At 47.0% G+C, this 15,053-nt stretch overlaps 1 protein-coding gene across 14 annotated transcripts in view; it reads right to left on the bottom strand.

Annotated features, from left to right (window-relative positions):
• LOC137535751 (VPS10 domain-containing receptor SorCS1-like) overlaps positions 1–15,053 on the bottom strand; it is a 1,470,659-nt gene that overhangs the window by 121,689 nt on the left and 1,333,917 nt on the right. For all 14 annotated transcript variants that reach the window (XM_068257627.1, XM_068257625.1, XM_068257626.1 and 11 more), the window contains 2 exons: positions 14,207–14,314; positions 13,339–13,456 (listed from right to left, as the gene is read on the bottom strand). In XM_068257627.1, coding sequence (XP_068113728.1) covers positions 13,339–13,456; positions 14,207–14,314 — 226 coding nt within the window. The remainder of the gene's footprint in view (positions 1–13,338; positions 13,457–14,206; positions 14,315–15,053) is intronic.

Raw genomic sequence — 15,053 nt, 5'->3', positions numbered from 1 at the left:
CCCTGTTTTTCAATGTAAGCCAATGGGAACGGCTTACATTGAAAGACAGGGCCAGGAGCCAATGAAATCGGCTCCTGACCGGCTCACCTGACTCTGCCGTCATAGAGACAGGCAGTGCCTGTGAGATGCGGCGAGAATCGTCGGGTTTGAGCGGCGCGATCGGCGTGGAGCAGCGGAAACGGCGGATGCGCTCTGTGGACAGTGATTGAGATCTACGCCCTGCCAGCCAGGAGCCCACCAATACAGGGCATAGATCTCAATCACTGCGGTCCTTAAATGGTTAAGGGCTCTGTATATGTAGACAGAGGTGCCAAAAGAACAAAATTTACTAAAAATGTTAAAATGAGAGGAGGCAGAGGTGGACTTACCTCCTCCAAGCAGACACACAAAGACTTTGGATTTATTTGTATACTCCAAAAAGTGCAACGCGTTTCACAGGCATCTCCTGCTTCATCAGGCATATAAAAATGGAGCACGTACTCATACAGGTCTGGTGCAAAGCTCAGCGCTTGCAATTTATGATGTGAACAAGGCCTAACCGCTATTACCATATGCATATGACCCTGTTGGCGCATTCTGCCGCAGGGTGATATCTGTCATCTTTTGTGTTGCGGTGGGATGTGGCAGGAGTGTTGCTTCCCTCAGCAACACAACAAATATATGTAAAACCAATATAAAGGTGAATCCTGAAATGAAAAAAAGTAAAATAGAATAAATGGTGGTGCTCGTAAAGGTTAAGTAGAGTGCGTGCTGCTGCTCGTTACCTCCAGGATTCCTCTTATTCTTGGGGGTTTGCCTAGGCAGTCGAATCCTCTAGGCCAGTAATCTGCAAACTTTGCACTCCAGCTGTTAAGGAACTACAAGTCCCACAATTCATTTACCTTTATGTATCATGACTGTGGCTGTCAGACTCTTGCAATGCATCGTGGGGCTTGTAGTTCCTTAACAGCTGGAGAGCTAAGTTTGCAGATCACTGCTCTGGGACAGAAGTGCAATTGGCCAAGCACAAGCGCACACACACTGGGCATGCGCAAGTTCCAAGATATGTATTTATACTGCACAAGATCATGAACCAGGCTTGCCTAGTAAAAATTAGGGTGCGTACACACATCCAGTTTTAATTGGCCAATTTTAAAACTTCCACGTAGTATTGGAACTGGCCAGTCATTTGCCAATCAAAATTGGATGTGTGTACACAACCTAAGAGTTTGTGCACCAGGAAATGCATGAGCACTTCCTTTCACTGGGCATGTGTGGTTCGTGCAGGTCAAAGTCATAGTTCATCTCCTTTGAACCTCCCCTTCCATTGTGGGGCTTGCCATCGGTTTTTTGCACCTCCCCATAGCAGCAGAATGCATCTCTAGACTCTAGGCTAGTAATGTATCTGTGCAGAACTCAGGCCCAAACTAAATGTGCACGTGTAGGCACCTTCAGGCCAGTTTTTAACCTGGCCTGTACATTTGTGGTGCTATGCTCCGCCCCCTTGCATCGCACTGCACAAAATGGCAATCAGATGACCCTGAAGCAGAGTGCCCTGACAGGCGTACGTTAAAAAAGGGCGCCAGGCGAAAAGGGCGCAGGGTTTTAAACGATAAGCATGAATAACGTATAAGAAATCGGTAATTGTAAAAAACGTTAATCTTCCCTGTTTAAAAAGTGAAATTTATAATAACGTTTTATAAAACATTAATAAGAATGTTACTAAAGCTATACCTAACCCTACTCTCACACAGAACCCTCCCTGTACCTACACCTAACCCCTAGACCCCCTGGTGGTGCCTAAACCTAAGACCCCCCTGGTGGTGCCTAAACCTAAGACCCCCCTGGTGGTGCCTAAACCTAAGACCCCCTGGTAGTGCCTAAACCTAAGACCCCCCCTGTGGTGCCTAAACCTAAGACCCCCCTGGTGGTGCCTAAACCTAAGACCCCCCTGGTGATGCCTAAACATAAGACTCCCCTGTGATAAGCATTAATAACGTTTAAAAAAAAAATATTGTGCGTTTTTTCGTTTAAAAATGTTTTAAAAAAAAATGTACGGTTTTTCGTTTAAAAATAATGTTTTAAAAAAATATTGTACTGTTCTTCGTTTAAAAATAATGTTTAAAAAATTATAAATCATTAAATAATGTGTAATCATGAGAAGCAGTTATAAAACATTAAAAGTCTCCGGGCGCCGCTTTTAAAAAGTTATTTTTCTACGGCGCACTTTTTTCCTGTTGGGCGCCCATTAAACGATATTTATTATGGGAGTGAATGGCGGCGCCCTTTTTTGTCCACCTGCCTCATGCGCCCAAATTTCCTGCTTTTCCCTGACAGGGTCATATGCACAGCTCCACCCCTTGCTTGCCCCTAGCCCAGTGATGTACGCCCTGCTGGACAGGAAGTAAGTCACCGGTATTCCCAGGTTTCCCTGCTGTCTTCCTGTCACATGTGCGGCCCACCACCGCCATAATGTTTAAATTTCCTGTGTTGCCTATTGATTTACATGACTTCCACCATGTCGCCATGTAAGTCCGTGCTGTTGCCTTTGCGTCTGCTCGGTGGTCATTCGGTCACTTCCAGCATAACATTGTGTGTTAGGCCCCATTGCATTGCCGTTGCGTTAACCTGCAGCGAAACAGAGTAACGCATTGCACACCTGCAATGCATGTGTAAAAGGGGTCTAAAAGATATCTGAAGTGAGGGGGATGTGGAGGCTGCCATATTTACTGAGTCAAACATCTGATCGGCATGCTTGTTCAGGGTCTATGGCAAAAAAGTATTACAGGCAGATGATCAGCAGGACAGCCAGGCAATGCGCATTGTTTAAGAGTAAATAAATATGTCCGCCTCCTTATCCCTCTCCCTTCAGTTGTCCTCTAAGCCTGAGGCCGCAGGGATTTCAGGTGCAGAACAGGAGGATTAAAACTCAGTTTGAAGCAGCGTCTTACAAATCAGTTTACAAATCACCACACTGATTAACTCTTTAAACTTGTAAATAACTTTTGAACTCTGCAGCAGCTGAGGGTAACGAGACAGGCAATAAGGCCCCTCCCTCCTCCGCGATGAGAAACACTCTGCAATCCATGTAAAACTTTTCTATTAGAAATCATCAAAATGTGACATGAAGCTGCTTTGTGACGGTGGAGAGGCTGCTACAATCCATCACTGCCAGGCTCGACAATATTCGCTCTGACGCTAGCCCGGAGCGCCTGACAACTCGCAATCAAACGCTGACAAGTCCTGCTCCTCTTCAGCATGTTCATGTCAGCCAACGTCAGCCGCAACACAAGGCGGAAACGGGACACGCAGGAAATCATTCCGAGGAAAGAATGGAGGAGAGAGAAAAATAATCATCATCGGAATAAATTCCATTATTTCCAATATTTCCATTACAAGCCGGGGGTGTCACCGCGGCCTGTAATACCAGGAAGTTCAGCATTCAGGAGAGCTGTTGGAAAAAAAGGGCTTAAACTCGGGTGACTTTTTGTGACTTTGAAACGTAATTAGCCGAGTAGATTGGAAGAATGAGCGCGCCGATTTGCATAACAATTCAGTCTTTTAATTCATTCGCTACTGCACCCTATAATTAAGCAGCCTTTGGCTCAAAGCAATTAATATTTAATGCGCTTATGTAAACTTGCAATTATGCAAACAGCCTGTTTATATTATTGTTTTTGCCTTAGCAAAAAATTTTAATTATTACATATTATAGGGGGGGCGATGGGGGTCTACAAAGCAAGACAGAGCTCAACAGACAGCTGAAACGTACGTCTGCTTTTCCACCCAAAGCTTTTGTAGGGGATGGGAGTCTACAGGGCAATACAGAGCTTAATACACAGCTAAAACCTGCACCTGCTTGTCCACCACCCAAAGGATTTGTAGGGGGCGGGGTCTACTAGGCAAGACACGGCTCAACACAATACACAGCCGAAACATTCGTCTGATTTTCCACCCAAAGGAATTGTAAAGTAGTACATTTTGTAGCTACCAACTTATAACTTAAAGTCAGGACAGCAACAATAAATATTCGTATTCATGATTCTTTGCACTCTGTGGAGCTCCTTCAGTTGAGCCCATGTTATGTGCGCAAACATTTTGGCATAAGCTGCATAACGGTGTTATCTCCAGGTGGTGATGGAGGCAAGCCACAATGCCAGTTAAAGATGATGGAAGGTGAGTCTTGGTCACGGGTATGGGTTAGGATTAGGTGCATCAGATGTTCAGGAAGTCAGATCTTGGGTTGGGGCAGGAAATTCCAGCATGTTCTCATTCTAAAAGATACCTCTACTGCCTGGATATGTGCATCACAAACCCTACTATAGCCTCAACTCCTCTTCCAACATCGTTAACGACGGGACATAAACAGTTGCCCAAACAATGCTGGAGGCTGGTTTTACACTTATTTTTTGGGTTACGGTGGTGATGCAATGCTCCTGCCACATCTCACCGCAACACAAAAAATGACAAACATATGACCCTGCAGCAGAGTGCGCCGACAGGGTCATATGCATAGCGCCGCCCCCCACTCAGTGACATACTCCCTCTGCTGGGCAGGTGGTACATCACTGGGATTCCCTTTGATACGTGCATGCACACCGCAATGCATCGTGCTCTGTCATTTACACTATGTGCCCCGGCCATAGACTTACATTACCCTAAGCACCGTGCGTTAAGCCCGGTGCTTGCAGTGAGGTGCTGTTGCCCTTGCGTCAGCTCAGATACTTCCGGCACACCGCAAGGAACTGCAATAAGTGTGAAAGTCTCCATAGATTTTTATTGCTTTTGCGGCCCCTTGTGGCAAAACAGGGTAATGCAACGCAGGTTTACCCTGTAAGTGTGAAACCAAGTAATTTATTTCCATTAAAGTCAATAGCGATAGATCAATTATTCCCCCGATGTGATCCGCCAATAAAGTCTTTCAAAACGAACCATTGTCACAGTTAGTTGGCTGTCCCCTACTGAACTTTCATTAAACAGAAGTGGCGTAACAAAGGCGTTTGGGGCCCCAGTGCACGTTTTTCATGGGGCCCCAAGCACTCTATTGTTATGGAGCCCCAAAATCTACCAAGGACAGCTGCAGTGTACAAGAGGTGTAATTAGAGTAAGGAAACCGTTTGGTAAGGATTAGAACTATTCAATGCAAATATAGGGGTGATCATTTTCAGCAAAGCACCAATGAAAAGTTAATAAGATGTATGGAGGAGGGCCCTTAGTGGGCCTCTATTGCTACGCCACCCTAAAGGTCCTTACCCACAGTACACGAGTTACACGAGTTTGTGTAGATTGTTTTTGCCAATAATCATTCGTTCCAATTTTGCCGTGGGTAAGGACCTTTAGGGTCAAACATGTCAGCAAATGGGAATTTACAGCATGTGACATTAACCTAGCCTAGAAAAGATGTGACAAGTGATTGAGATATTTGGAGTCAAGTGATTGAAATAATGAATAAACAAACATAAATAAGGTCCATCGCCCTCAGTGCTCTGTACCCTTAGGGTGTGTACACATGCCCAACTGATGTCACCCATTGGGGATCAGAAGCTGATTCCCTTGGGTGACATTGCTGGCCCGGGCTGCACACACGTCAACTGTGTAGCTGACGGTGAGCTGTGTCGCTATTAAGGGAAGTGACAGAGGGACAACGAGCGGCGGATGTGTGACATCCAGAGCCGGGACGAGGTCCTTCAGCACCCAAGGCTGAGACACCAAAGTGCGCCCCTCCATCCCTCCCACCCCGGCCGTCACACACTGATTGCTATTAGACTAAGAGGCGCCCCAGGACCTCCAACACCATAATCGCTAGTTATCTGGCTTGCAGTCACTGCCATGTATCCCTTTTTCTTATTTCTCTATACTTTAAACACAATAGGGGAATGATAGCTGAGTGAGTTATGCGCCCCTCCTACACTGCGTCCTGAGGCTGGAGCCTCCCTTGCCTCTGCCCACCTCTGGTTACATCACACGGCAGGCAGGGGAGTGGCGCGAAGAATGGGATCGGTGTCACTGGGGTTGAGTAGATACTTTCGGCTGTTGGCTGAGGTGGTCGTTTTTGGCCACCTCAACCAACAAATCAAGCTAGATTGGGCAGGACTCACTTCCACTTCTGTCTCTCAATGCTGTGTAATATGGGTACGGATCTTCCACCCCTATGTAAAAATCTGTAATCCATTTGTTCATTGCATCAGCGGTAATCAGGGCTGGGCCGAGGCATAGGCTGGAGAGGCTCCAGCCTCAGGGCGCAGTGTAGGAGGGGGCGCACAATTCATTCAGCTGTCATTCCTAATTGTGTTTGAAGCAGAAAGAAATAAGAAAAGGGGATACATAGCAGTGACTGCAAGCCATATAACTAGATATTAAGGTGTTGGGGAGGTTGTGGGCCCTGTGGCCCTCTTAGTCTAATAGCAATCAGGGTGTGACGGCTGGGGTGGGAGGTATGGGGGGGCGCACTTTGGTGTCTCAGCCTTGGGTGCTGGAGGACCTTGTCCCGGCTCTGGCGGTAATCCACCATTGTCTTGTATTGTTAACTGTTGTATTGCTGTTAAACCCCGCAGCGCAACCTTAAAGGGGCCACCAATGGTCACAACCCTTCCTTTGCCTATCCCTGGTGACCCTCAGAGTTTGAGGACCCATCTTGCATGGGTCATAAAACATAACAAGTGTAGCCACAAAACACCTGATCTGAAGTACACTCCCCTGTATCAGAGGAAGAAAAGGTTAGTAGTTGGGGGCCCTACACAGTTCTGGGCCCTCCTGCAGGTGCTGCTCTCCTCTTGTTACGCCCCTGACTGCAACTGCAGTATCTGTTTTCTATTATTAACCTAGTACTGACTATAATACAGCAAACACAACACTTCTCCTAGAATAGCTTCTCTGCTGAGAGCTTGTTCGCAGCAGCGCAGCCTCCCGCTCCCCGCAAGAAGCGCTAACACGATTCCTTGGCTCAGAGGCTCCTGTTATACAAGACGCTCCGCCACCTTGTTCATGTTATCCTGTCTAGTGGTTATTAAACGCTCGGGGAACGCTGTCCCCCAGGATGCACAATAACCCCATCACTGTAACTGGAGACCTCCCGCTAAGTCTCTAATCATCTTCCTTTAATCCTCCTCTGAGAATTCTCCCCTGCAGGGCTGCTATCGCTCTGAACGATACATTTGTTTTCTTGTGTTCCAGAAATATTTCTGTGAGCGACATCTCCACTTCCTCGGAGGTTTGCCGACATCCCCGGGGACATTAATGATGCCGGTTAATCTGGCTGTGTATAGGCAGGAGATAGTAATTATACGGCAAGCTTATTAATACAACTCATTGCCGTTCAGAGCTGGGGCTTCTTTAGAAGGAAGAGAAATTATGAAGGCGACTGGAAGCGGAATTCTCCGCAGGAAAGGCATTGAGGTTGAGACGCTTGCGTTACACGCTGTCATTTGCGTCCGGTGAATATTCACAAACCTGACTGGACCCAGGGGGGTTCTCCTCGCCCGTCTCTGGAAAGCTGGCGGGTGACAGCGATGCACAGGGAGAGGCGGCAGCAAGTCTGCAATGGCTGTGGACTTTTAAGGACAACTAACTTGAGAGGGATATGGAGGCTGCCACATTTATCTCTTTTTAAACAGTACCAGTAACAGCAAAGTCCCCGGCAGTGGTGCTTGTCACAACCTCATGGTCACGAGTCTTTTTTGCCAATCACGAGGTCATTATCGGCAATCGTGATTGGCTTTCGATCACGAATGCACTCATGATTGCACTTGTTACCCGACTCGTGATTAAAAAACAAGCCGACTTTAGCGGTTAACCACTTGAGGACCCACCCTTTACCCCCCCTTAACGACCAGCGCTGTTGTTGCTGATCTGTGCTGGGTGGGCTCTCCAGCCCCCAGCACAGATCAGCGTGCAGGCAGAGCGACCAGATCGCCCCCCTTTTTTCCCCACTAGGGGGATGATGTGCTGGGGGGGTCTGATCGCTCCTGCCTGCAGGTGTTGCGGGGGGGGGGGGGGGCACCTCAAAGCCTCCCTCCGCGGCGAAATCCTCCCCCTCCCTCTCCTACCTGGCCCCCCTGGTGTTCCGGGCTGCACAGGACGCTATCCGTCCTGTGCAGCCAGTGACGGGACGTCCCCTGTCACATGGCGGCGATCCCCGGCCGCTGATTGCCCGGGGATCGCCGATCTGCCTTACGACGCTGCTGCGCAGCAGCGCCGTACAAATGTAAACAAAGCGGATTATTTCCGCTTGTGTTTACATTTAGCCTGCGAGCCGCCATCGGCGGCCCGCAGGCTATTCACGGAGCCCCCCGCCGTGAATTGACAGGAAGCAGCCGCTCGCACGAGCGGCTGCTTCCTGATTAATCAGCCTGCAGCTGGCGACGCAATACTGCGTCGCTGGTCCTGCAGCTGCCACTTTGCCGACGCGCGTTATGAGTGCGCGGTCGGCAAGTGGTTAATAGCAAAGCACTCTTACATGCTAGAAACACCAAATTTGCCAGATATGTTAAGAAGAACAGTGGGAACAAGAGGACGAAACGTTTTGAAGGAAAAAAGTATACATTTAAATGCAGTAAATGACAGTTAATGTATTTAATGCATTTTAAATGTATACTTTTTCCCTTTGAAATTTTAAAATCGATTTTCTGAAAAACTATAAGGTCTTTTTTCTCTTGTTCCCACTGTACTTCTTAACATATCTGGCAAATTTGGTGTTTCTAGCATGTAAGGGGGCTTTGCTAAAGTCGGCGGGTTTTGGCGGGGGTTTAATCACAAATACTTTTTCCCATTGAAACTTAACAAACAAACACAGAACATTTATATTGCGCTTTTCTCCTGGCTAGAGATGTAGCGAACTGTTCGCCAGCAAACTTTGGGGGTTCACGTTCGCCTGCACCAGGCGAACTTTTGCGGAAGTTCGATTCGCCCCATAATGCTCTATTGAGCAAAACTTTGACCCTCTACATCACAGTCAGCAGTCACATTATTGCCAAACACACTGCTCTCACTGCTGGAGGCCCGCCCCCCCCTCCCTCCTCCAAGCAAGGTCCTTATACCATTTCACTCACTTGTCTGCCTACACTAATTAGTTAAGGGACAGCTGCTTCCCTCCCTCCACCCTCCTCCCTCCACCCTTCTACCTAGTCCCTCCTCAATACAAGAGAAAAAGTAGACAAGACAAATAACATTTATATCACGCTTTTCTCCTGGTGGACTCAAAGCACCAGAGCTGCAGCCACTAGGGCATGCTCTATAGGCAGTAGCAGTGTTAGGAAGACTTGCCTAAGGTCTCCTACTGAATAGGTGCTGGCTTACTGTCTACTTTTTCTCTTGTATTGAGCATAAATGGTAAATGCTAGGCCAGCTTCAGTTAGTACTCTTGTGGTACAGCGGTTAGGGTGCTTGCCCACCACACAGTGAGACCCGGGTTCAAATCCCAGCCAATGTGAATTGGCTTTTATGCTACAAATCCTTAAAAGGAACCTAAACGTTGAAGGATATGGATTTTTCCTTTTAAAATAATACCAGTTGCCTGAATCGCCTGCTGATCCTGTGTCCCTAATACTTTTAGCCACAGCCCCTGAACAAGCAGGCAGATCAGGTGCTCTGACTGAAGTCAGACTGGATTAGCTGCATGCTTGTTTCAGGGTGTGATTCAGCCACTATTGCAGTCACAGAGATCAGCTGGACTGCCAGGCAACTGGTATTGTTTACAGGAAACATCCATATCACTCTCAGTTAAGGTTCCCTTTTAAGCAACCTAATGTTTCTATTGCATTGAGCATAAATAGTAAATGCTAGGCCAGCTTCAGTTAGTACTGTTGTGGTACAGCGGTTAGGGTGCTTGCCCACCACACAGTTAGACTTGGTTTCGATTCCCAGCTATGGTATGTAAACTGTTTTTTTAAATAGTATAATTCCCTAGCAGATGAGACCCTCCCTCCCTCCGGTAGGAGGGAGGAGGGAATAGATAGAAGGGGAGGAGGGGAGGAGCTCCAGGTATTAGAGCCCTTGAAACATGTTTTCTATCATTTTTCCAGCCAATAGAATTTTTTCAAATTTTCAAAGTTCGCCTCCCCATTGAAGTCTATTGCGGTTCGCGAACTTTTTCGCGAACCGAACCTTTCGCGGAGGTTTGCGAACAGGGTTCGCGAACCAAAAATCGGAGGTTCGCGACATCTCTACTCCTGGCGGAATTAGGGTGTTAGTGAGACTTGCCCAAGGTCTCCTACTGGTGCTGACAGAGCCTAGATTCAAACCCTGGTCTCCGGTGTCAGAGGCTGACCCCTTAACCATTATACTATCCAGCCTCTACTAAAAATCAATTTTCTCAAAGGCTATAAGGTCTTTTTGAAAAAAAAAATTGCCTCTTGTTCCCACTGTTCTTCAAATTTGTGGTTTCTAGCATCACTTTTAGGCCTCATGCACACTAAATGCGATTCCGATTTTTTTTATCTGATCCGATTGCACATGTAGTGTGCAAGAGGCCTTAATCACGGTTACAATCCGAAACAAATTCGGAATTGGGCATCAAGTCCGGATCACGATCAAAGCGTGTGTGGATTTCAATACTGCCGTGATCGGATTTACTCGAACCCGTGATTGGGGTTATCTGAGCACCACTAGTCCCCAGAACTCAAGCAACCGGAAGTCTCATCTAACCAGCATGCCTGAGGAATAATGGGGACTCTGTTTGCTGGGTAGTGAGGCTTTTTAAATACATGCCGACTCCAGCAAACTTTAGCAGCCTTCATTGCAGCACCTAGCGGGCTCCTAGCGGCTTCCAGCATCTGTGCATGCAAGTTGGTATGTCATCTGACCTGGTGTGGTTCAAGTGACACGCCGGCTTGCATGCATGGGGGAAGCCAGAAAGCCGAAAGGCAGAAAAGAGGGGGGGGATCACTTGTGTGCTGAGTTGTACGGCCCTGCAGCGAGCCCTTAAAGCTGCAGTGGCCTTAATTGCAAAAAATAGTCTGGTCACTAGTGGGTGTAAGTCTACGGTCCTCAAGAGGTTAAAGAGGATCTGTATCTAAAAAAAATGCCGCGGGGGGCACTCACCTCGGGAGGGGGAAGCCTCTGGATCCTATCGAGGCTTCCCCCCGTCCTCCTCCATCCCACGGCAGCAGCGTTCGAGCTCCCCAAATGGCGGGGATGTAAATATTTACCTTCCTGGATCCAGCGCAGGCACAGTAGCAGCACTCGGCTCAGAAATAGCCGATCCCAGTCGGGTCCACTCTACTGCGCAGGCGTAAGTCTCCCACGCAGTAGTACAGACCGAACTGAGATCGGCTATTTCTGCCTATTTCCGAGCAGAGAGCCGCAACAGCGCCCCCGCTGGAACAGTGAAAGGTAAATATTGCACAGCCTAGGCTTACATGTAGTCTGATGTTTGCAGGCAATCTGTTAACCATCCTATTGAGTGCCATCCTGTAGCCTTTTGTGGGGTCCCCCTGTAATTTGGCATAGTGAGCGGTGTTGGATAATTGTCTTTGTGCCTCCTGGATGTAGTCACTGGTGTTCATTATGACTATGGCACCACCTTTATCCGTTGGTTTAATAATAGTGTCCTTATTCTCCTTAAGGGATCTGATGGCCTGTTGCTCCTGTGGTGTTACGTTCTGGGCCAGTGTCTTTCCTTTATTCAGGATCCTGTCAGAGATTCTGCGTCTGAATCTGTTGATGTATTTATCCAGGGCCGGGTTTTCTCCTTCTTTGGGGGTCCATCTTTTTTTCTTCTTTTTAGATCTGGTGCGTTTTGGTCCATTATCCATTGTATCACAGGCTTCCTTATCATGGTAGTGTTCCTTGAGTCTCAGCTTTCTGAAAAATTCCTCCATATCTCCACAGAGTGCAATCCTGTCTATGGGTCTCGCAGGGCAGAATGACAGGCCTTTGGAGAGTACTGACATTTCAGCTTCAGTAACCTGATAAGTGGAAAGATTCATTACACCTGTGGGTTGCTCTTTTTCTGCTGCTTGTGCATCCAGGCGTCCACTCTTAATTCTAAGTCTCTGAAGTTTTTTCTTTTTGTTGTTAATTAGGAATCTCTGTAGTTTCGATTTCATATATATTATTTTCCTGGCAGGGGCCATCTTGTGCCCTCCAGGTTAAAGAATCCCCACCTCCGCATCCCCCTCCTCCCCGCACTGATTCAGAGCACAGCGGGGAGGATAAAGGCAGCAGGCACAGACTCATCTAATAATGTATCCAAGTGCTGGCATTCCCATGTGTTCTCTGCACTACCACAAGAGGCAGTTCAGAGAGTATACAAGGGAACTGCAGTGCCTGGAACCATTATTCAGGGAGCCTGTGTGCAGCTCCTTTATCTTTCCCCAATATTCAGCATGGGGAAGAGGGAGAATTCTGTGAGCAGCAGCTGCAGCAGAGAGGGAGCCCACATGCCTCTGGAGGAGGGGGGCCGAGGACAGTGACAGGAGACAGCCTCTGGCCCCCCTCCCTGCACACTAATGTGGCTGAAACATAGAGAGTGAAGGGGAGAGCAGGCGGCCAATCACAGCACAGAGAGGTGAGTGACAGAGGCTTCAGCCAATTAGGCTGAAACCGCATAGCACATCACTTCTCTTTTGCGTCTGAGTGAAGGAGCACAGTAAGTTTGATTTTAAAGTTTGGATTTGCCTGGTTAGCATCCTCTTGACTATTTTAACAGCCTGCACTAGAAAATTAATTTTGTATTTAATGCCTAACAGTTACTCTTTAACAAACTACTCCATTCTCCCAGTACTTCCGCCTTTAACCAGGAAGTTCATACGGAAAAGTATCAGTAGGATGGAGTGCAGCAGCAAGAGGATGTCATCCAAGTAAATGAACGCTCTCTGCCGTGGACTCCTCTGACACAAACGAGTACAGTTTTGTTTCTTGTGAAACTGTGCTCACCCATGCGTACTCTGGGACTACCCTGTGTTTTAGACTTTCAGCATCTCTTTATGTCTCACTGATTGAGCCTTGTGACAGGTTTTCTGTAGCGTTATTTAAACCCTTTAGCAGCCAATGTATTTAGAGGCTTGCTGGTGCTCCTGGCCAATTTATTTTAGCACTTTTTTTTTATTTGTTACTTTTCCTTGCTGCTACAGTAATTAGTACTGCTGCTATGTGTATTTATGGCCACTTATCACTAGGGGGCAGTATGAGACAATAACAGAGGACTTCTGCTTTAAGTTTCTATATTTTCTGCTAGCAGAGAGACTTCAAAGCATTCCAAGAATTTACAGCATAAAAAATTCTGCCAGCTGATGTCAAATCTTATCTCATACGAGAGAATTCCTTTAAATCTGCTAATGGGTTAAAGATGTTCTATTGCAACATTTGTTATTGCGGTTTGTATTATTCTGTAAACTGAATGTAAAAAGAAGAGTGTCATACGTGGTTGTGAAGCTGCCAGGGCAGATAGTCCTCCGGGTTACACCGCCGGTCAAAGATCGACTTGTAGTCCACTTTCACCAACTGCCACTCCGACCGATGTCCAAAATGCCCAAAGACGCTACGTAAAAAAAGAAAGAAAGAAAGAGAAAACTCAAAAAGATGAATAGACTCCTGATAACTAGCGCTATTCATCTTCCATGTAATGATGTGTAAATGTCACAGAGCTGCAATAATAACTTCTGTTAGTCGCTGACTCCATATGTGCTTTATGTAAATAGGACATAAGATTCCGGCACTACAAGCTGCTGCTTGTCACCAGACGCATCTCATCAAGCTGGGGAACAGAGCAGCGGGAAGAGCCGAGCTCAATACGGAGCTGAGGAAAACAGTACATTGCTTTCTCTTATTCGATTATTTATCCCATGTGTTTCCTTTGTAATATTTAATGGAGAAGAAGAGACTGAAGAAGCCGACCTCGCCAGGTCAGCTTCCGGATCGGCTTTATGTGCGCTCCACGGCAGGGGGGTCACGTGGTGTATGCGACGTCATCGAGTCTCTACTGCATAGGCGCAGAACTACTGGGCCTGCGCAGTAGAGACCCGATGACGTCACGTACACCACGTGACCCACACTGTGGAGCGCACATGAAGCCGACCCGGATGCCGACCTGGAGAGGTCGGCTTCTTCAGCGAAGGACACCGGGAGTGAGAGGAGCTGTGGCGAGGGCACAGAATGACTGCCAGGGGCTGGAGGAAGCCCCAGGTAAGTGGAGTTTTTTTTTGTACAGCTTGGACCTTCCCTTTAAGTATATCATAGTCAGGACGATTTTTTTTTACAAAACATTTAGAACAGTTTCGTGTAGACATACGTCATAATCAAGGTTTCCTCCCCTGGCTCCCCTAAGACGCCATCCACAAACAGCGGGTTTGATGTGAACGTGTATTTGCTCCATGATCTCCCCTCATCAAAGCTAAGCCTGAAAGAAGAAAGAAAATAATGACACATATGTTCAAAACCTTTGGTGCTTTCTTTAATCTTCACATTAAAGGGAACCTGAAGTGGGAGGGACATGGAGGCTGACATATTTATTTCCTTTTAAACAATTTCTGCTAATTGGCAAATTGCCGGCGATCGCTAGTGCTTTTTAAAGTGCAGTGTTAAATATGGCAGTGATCTCACTGCTGTGATCGCTGGAGATTTGCGCTGGACGCAAAACTCGCCACATGCAGCATTTTTTTGTCTTTTTTTGAGAGATTGCAATGTGCTTCAATCAAGATCGTGCAAAAAATGTGAAAATGTCCAGTGATTTTTACGCATTAATCAAGTAAAAATTGCCAGTGCAAATGCTAGCGCTAATCACTAGCATTTTGCATTTGTAAGTGTGAATGGGCCCTTACAGTTGCCTGGCAGTCCTAATCTCTGACATTTTTACTGCTGGCGGGTGATGTCAGTGGAAGTAGCTGCTGCTTGCTTTTTTGTCATTTGGAAACAGCTGTTTTTTTCCACAATGCAACAAGGCTCCCACGGTGTGATGTCAAGACCATGGTCCTGATATCACACAGTGGGAGGGGTTTCAACACAATATCAGCCATACAGAGCCCCCTGATGATCCGTTTGTGAAAAGAAAAATATTTCTTATGGGAAAGGGGGTATCAGCTACTGATTGGGGTTATTTCTGTAATAATCTACAAGTTCTTATAATGCTTAAGCGGCCT

Source organism: Hyperolius riggenbachi, chromosome 10 (assembly GCF_040937935.1).
Source record: "Hyperolius riggenbachi isolate aHypRig1 chromosome 10, aHypRig1.pri, whole genome shotgun sequence".
NCBI classification, from domain to species: Eukaryota; Metazoa; Chordata; class Amphibia; order Anura; family Hyperoliidae; genus Hyperolius; species Hyperolius riggenbachi.
Note: the sequence above shows the minus strand (reverse complement) of the source record. Positions and strands in the feature narration are given on the sequence as shown.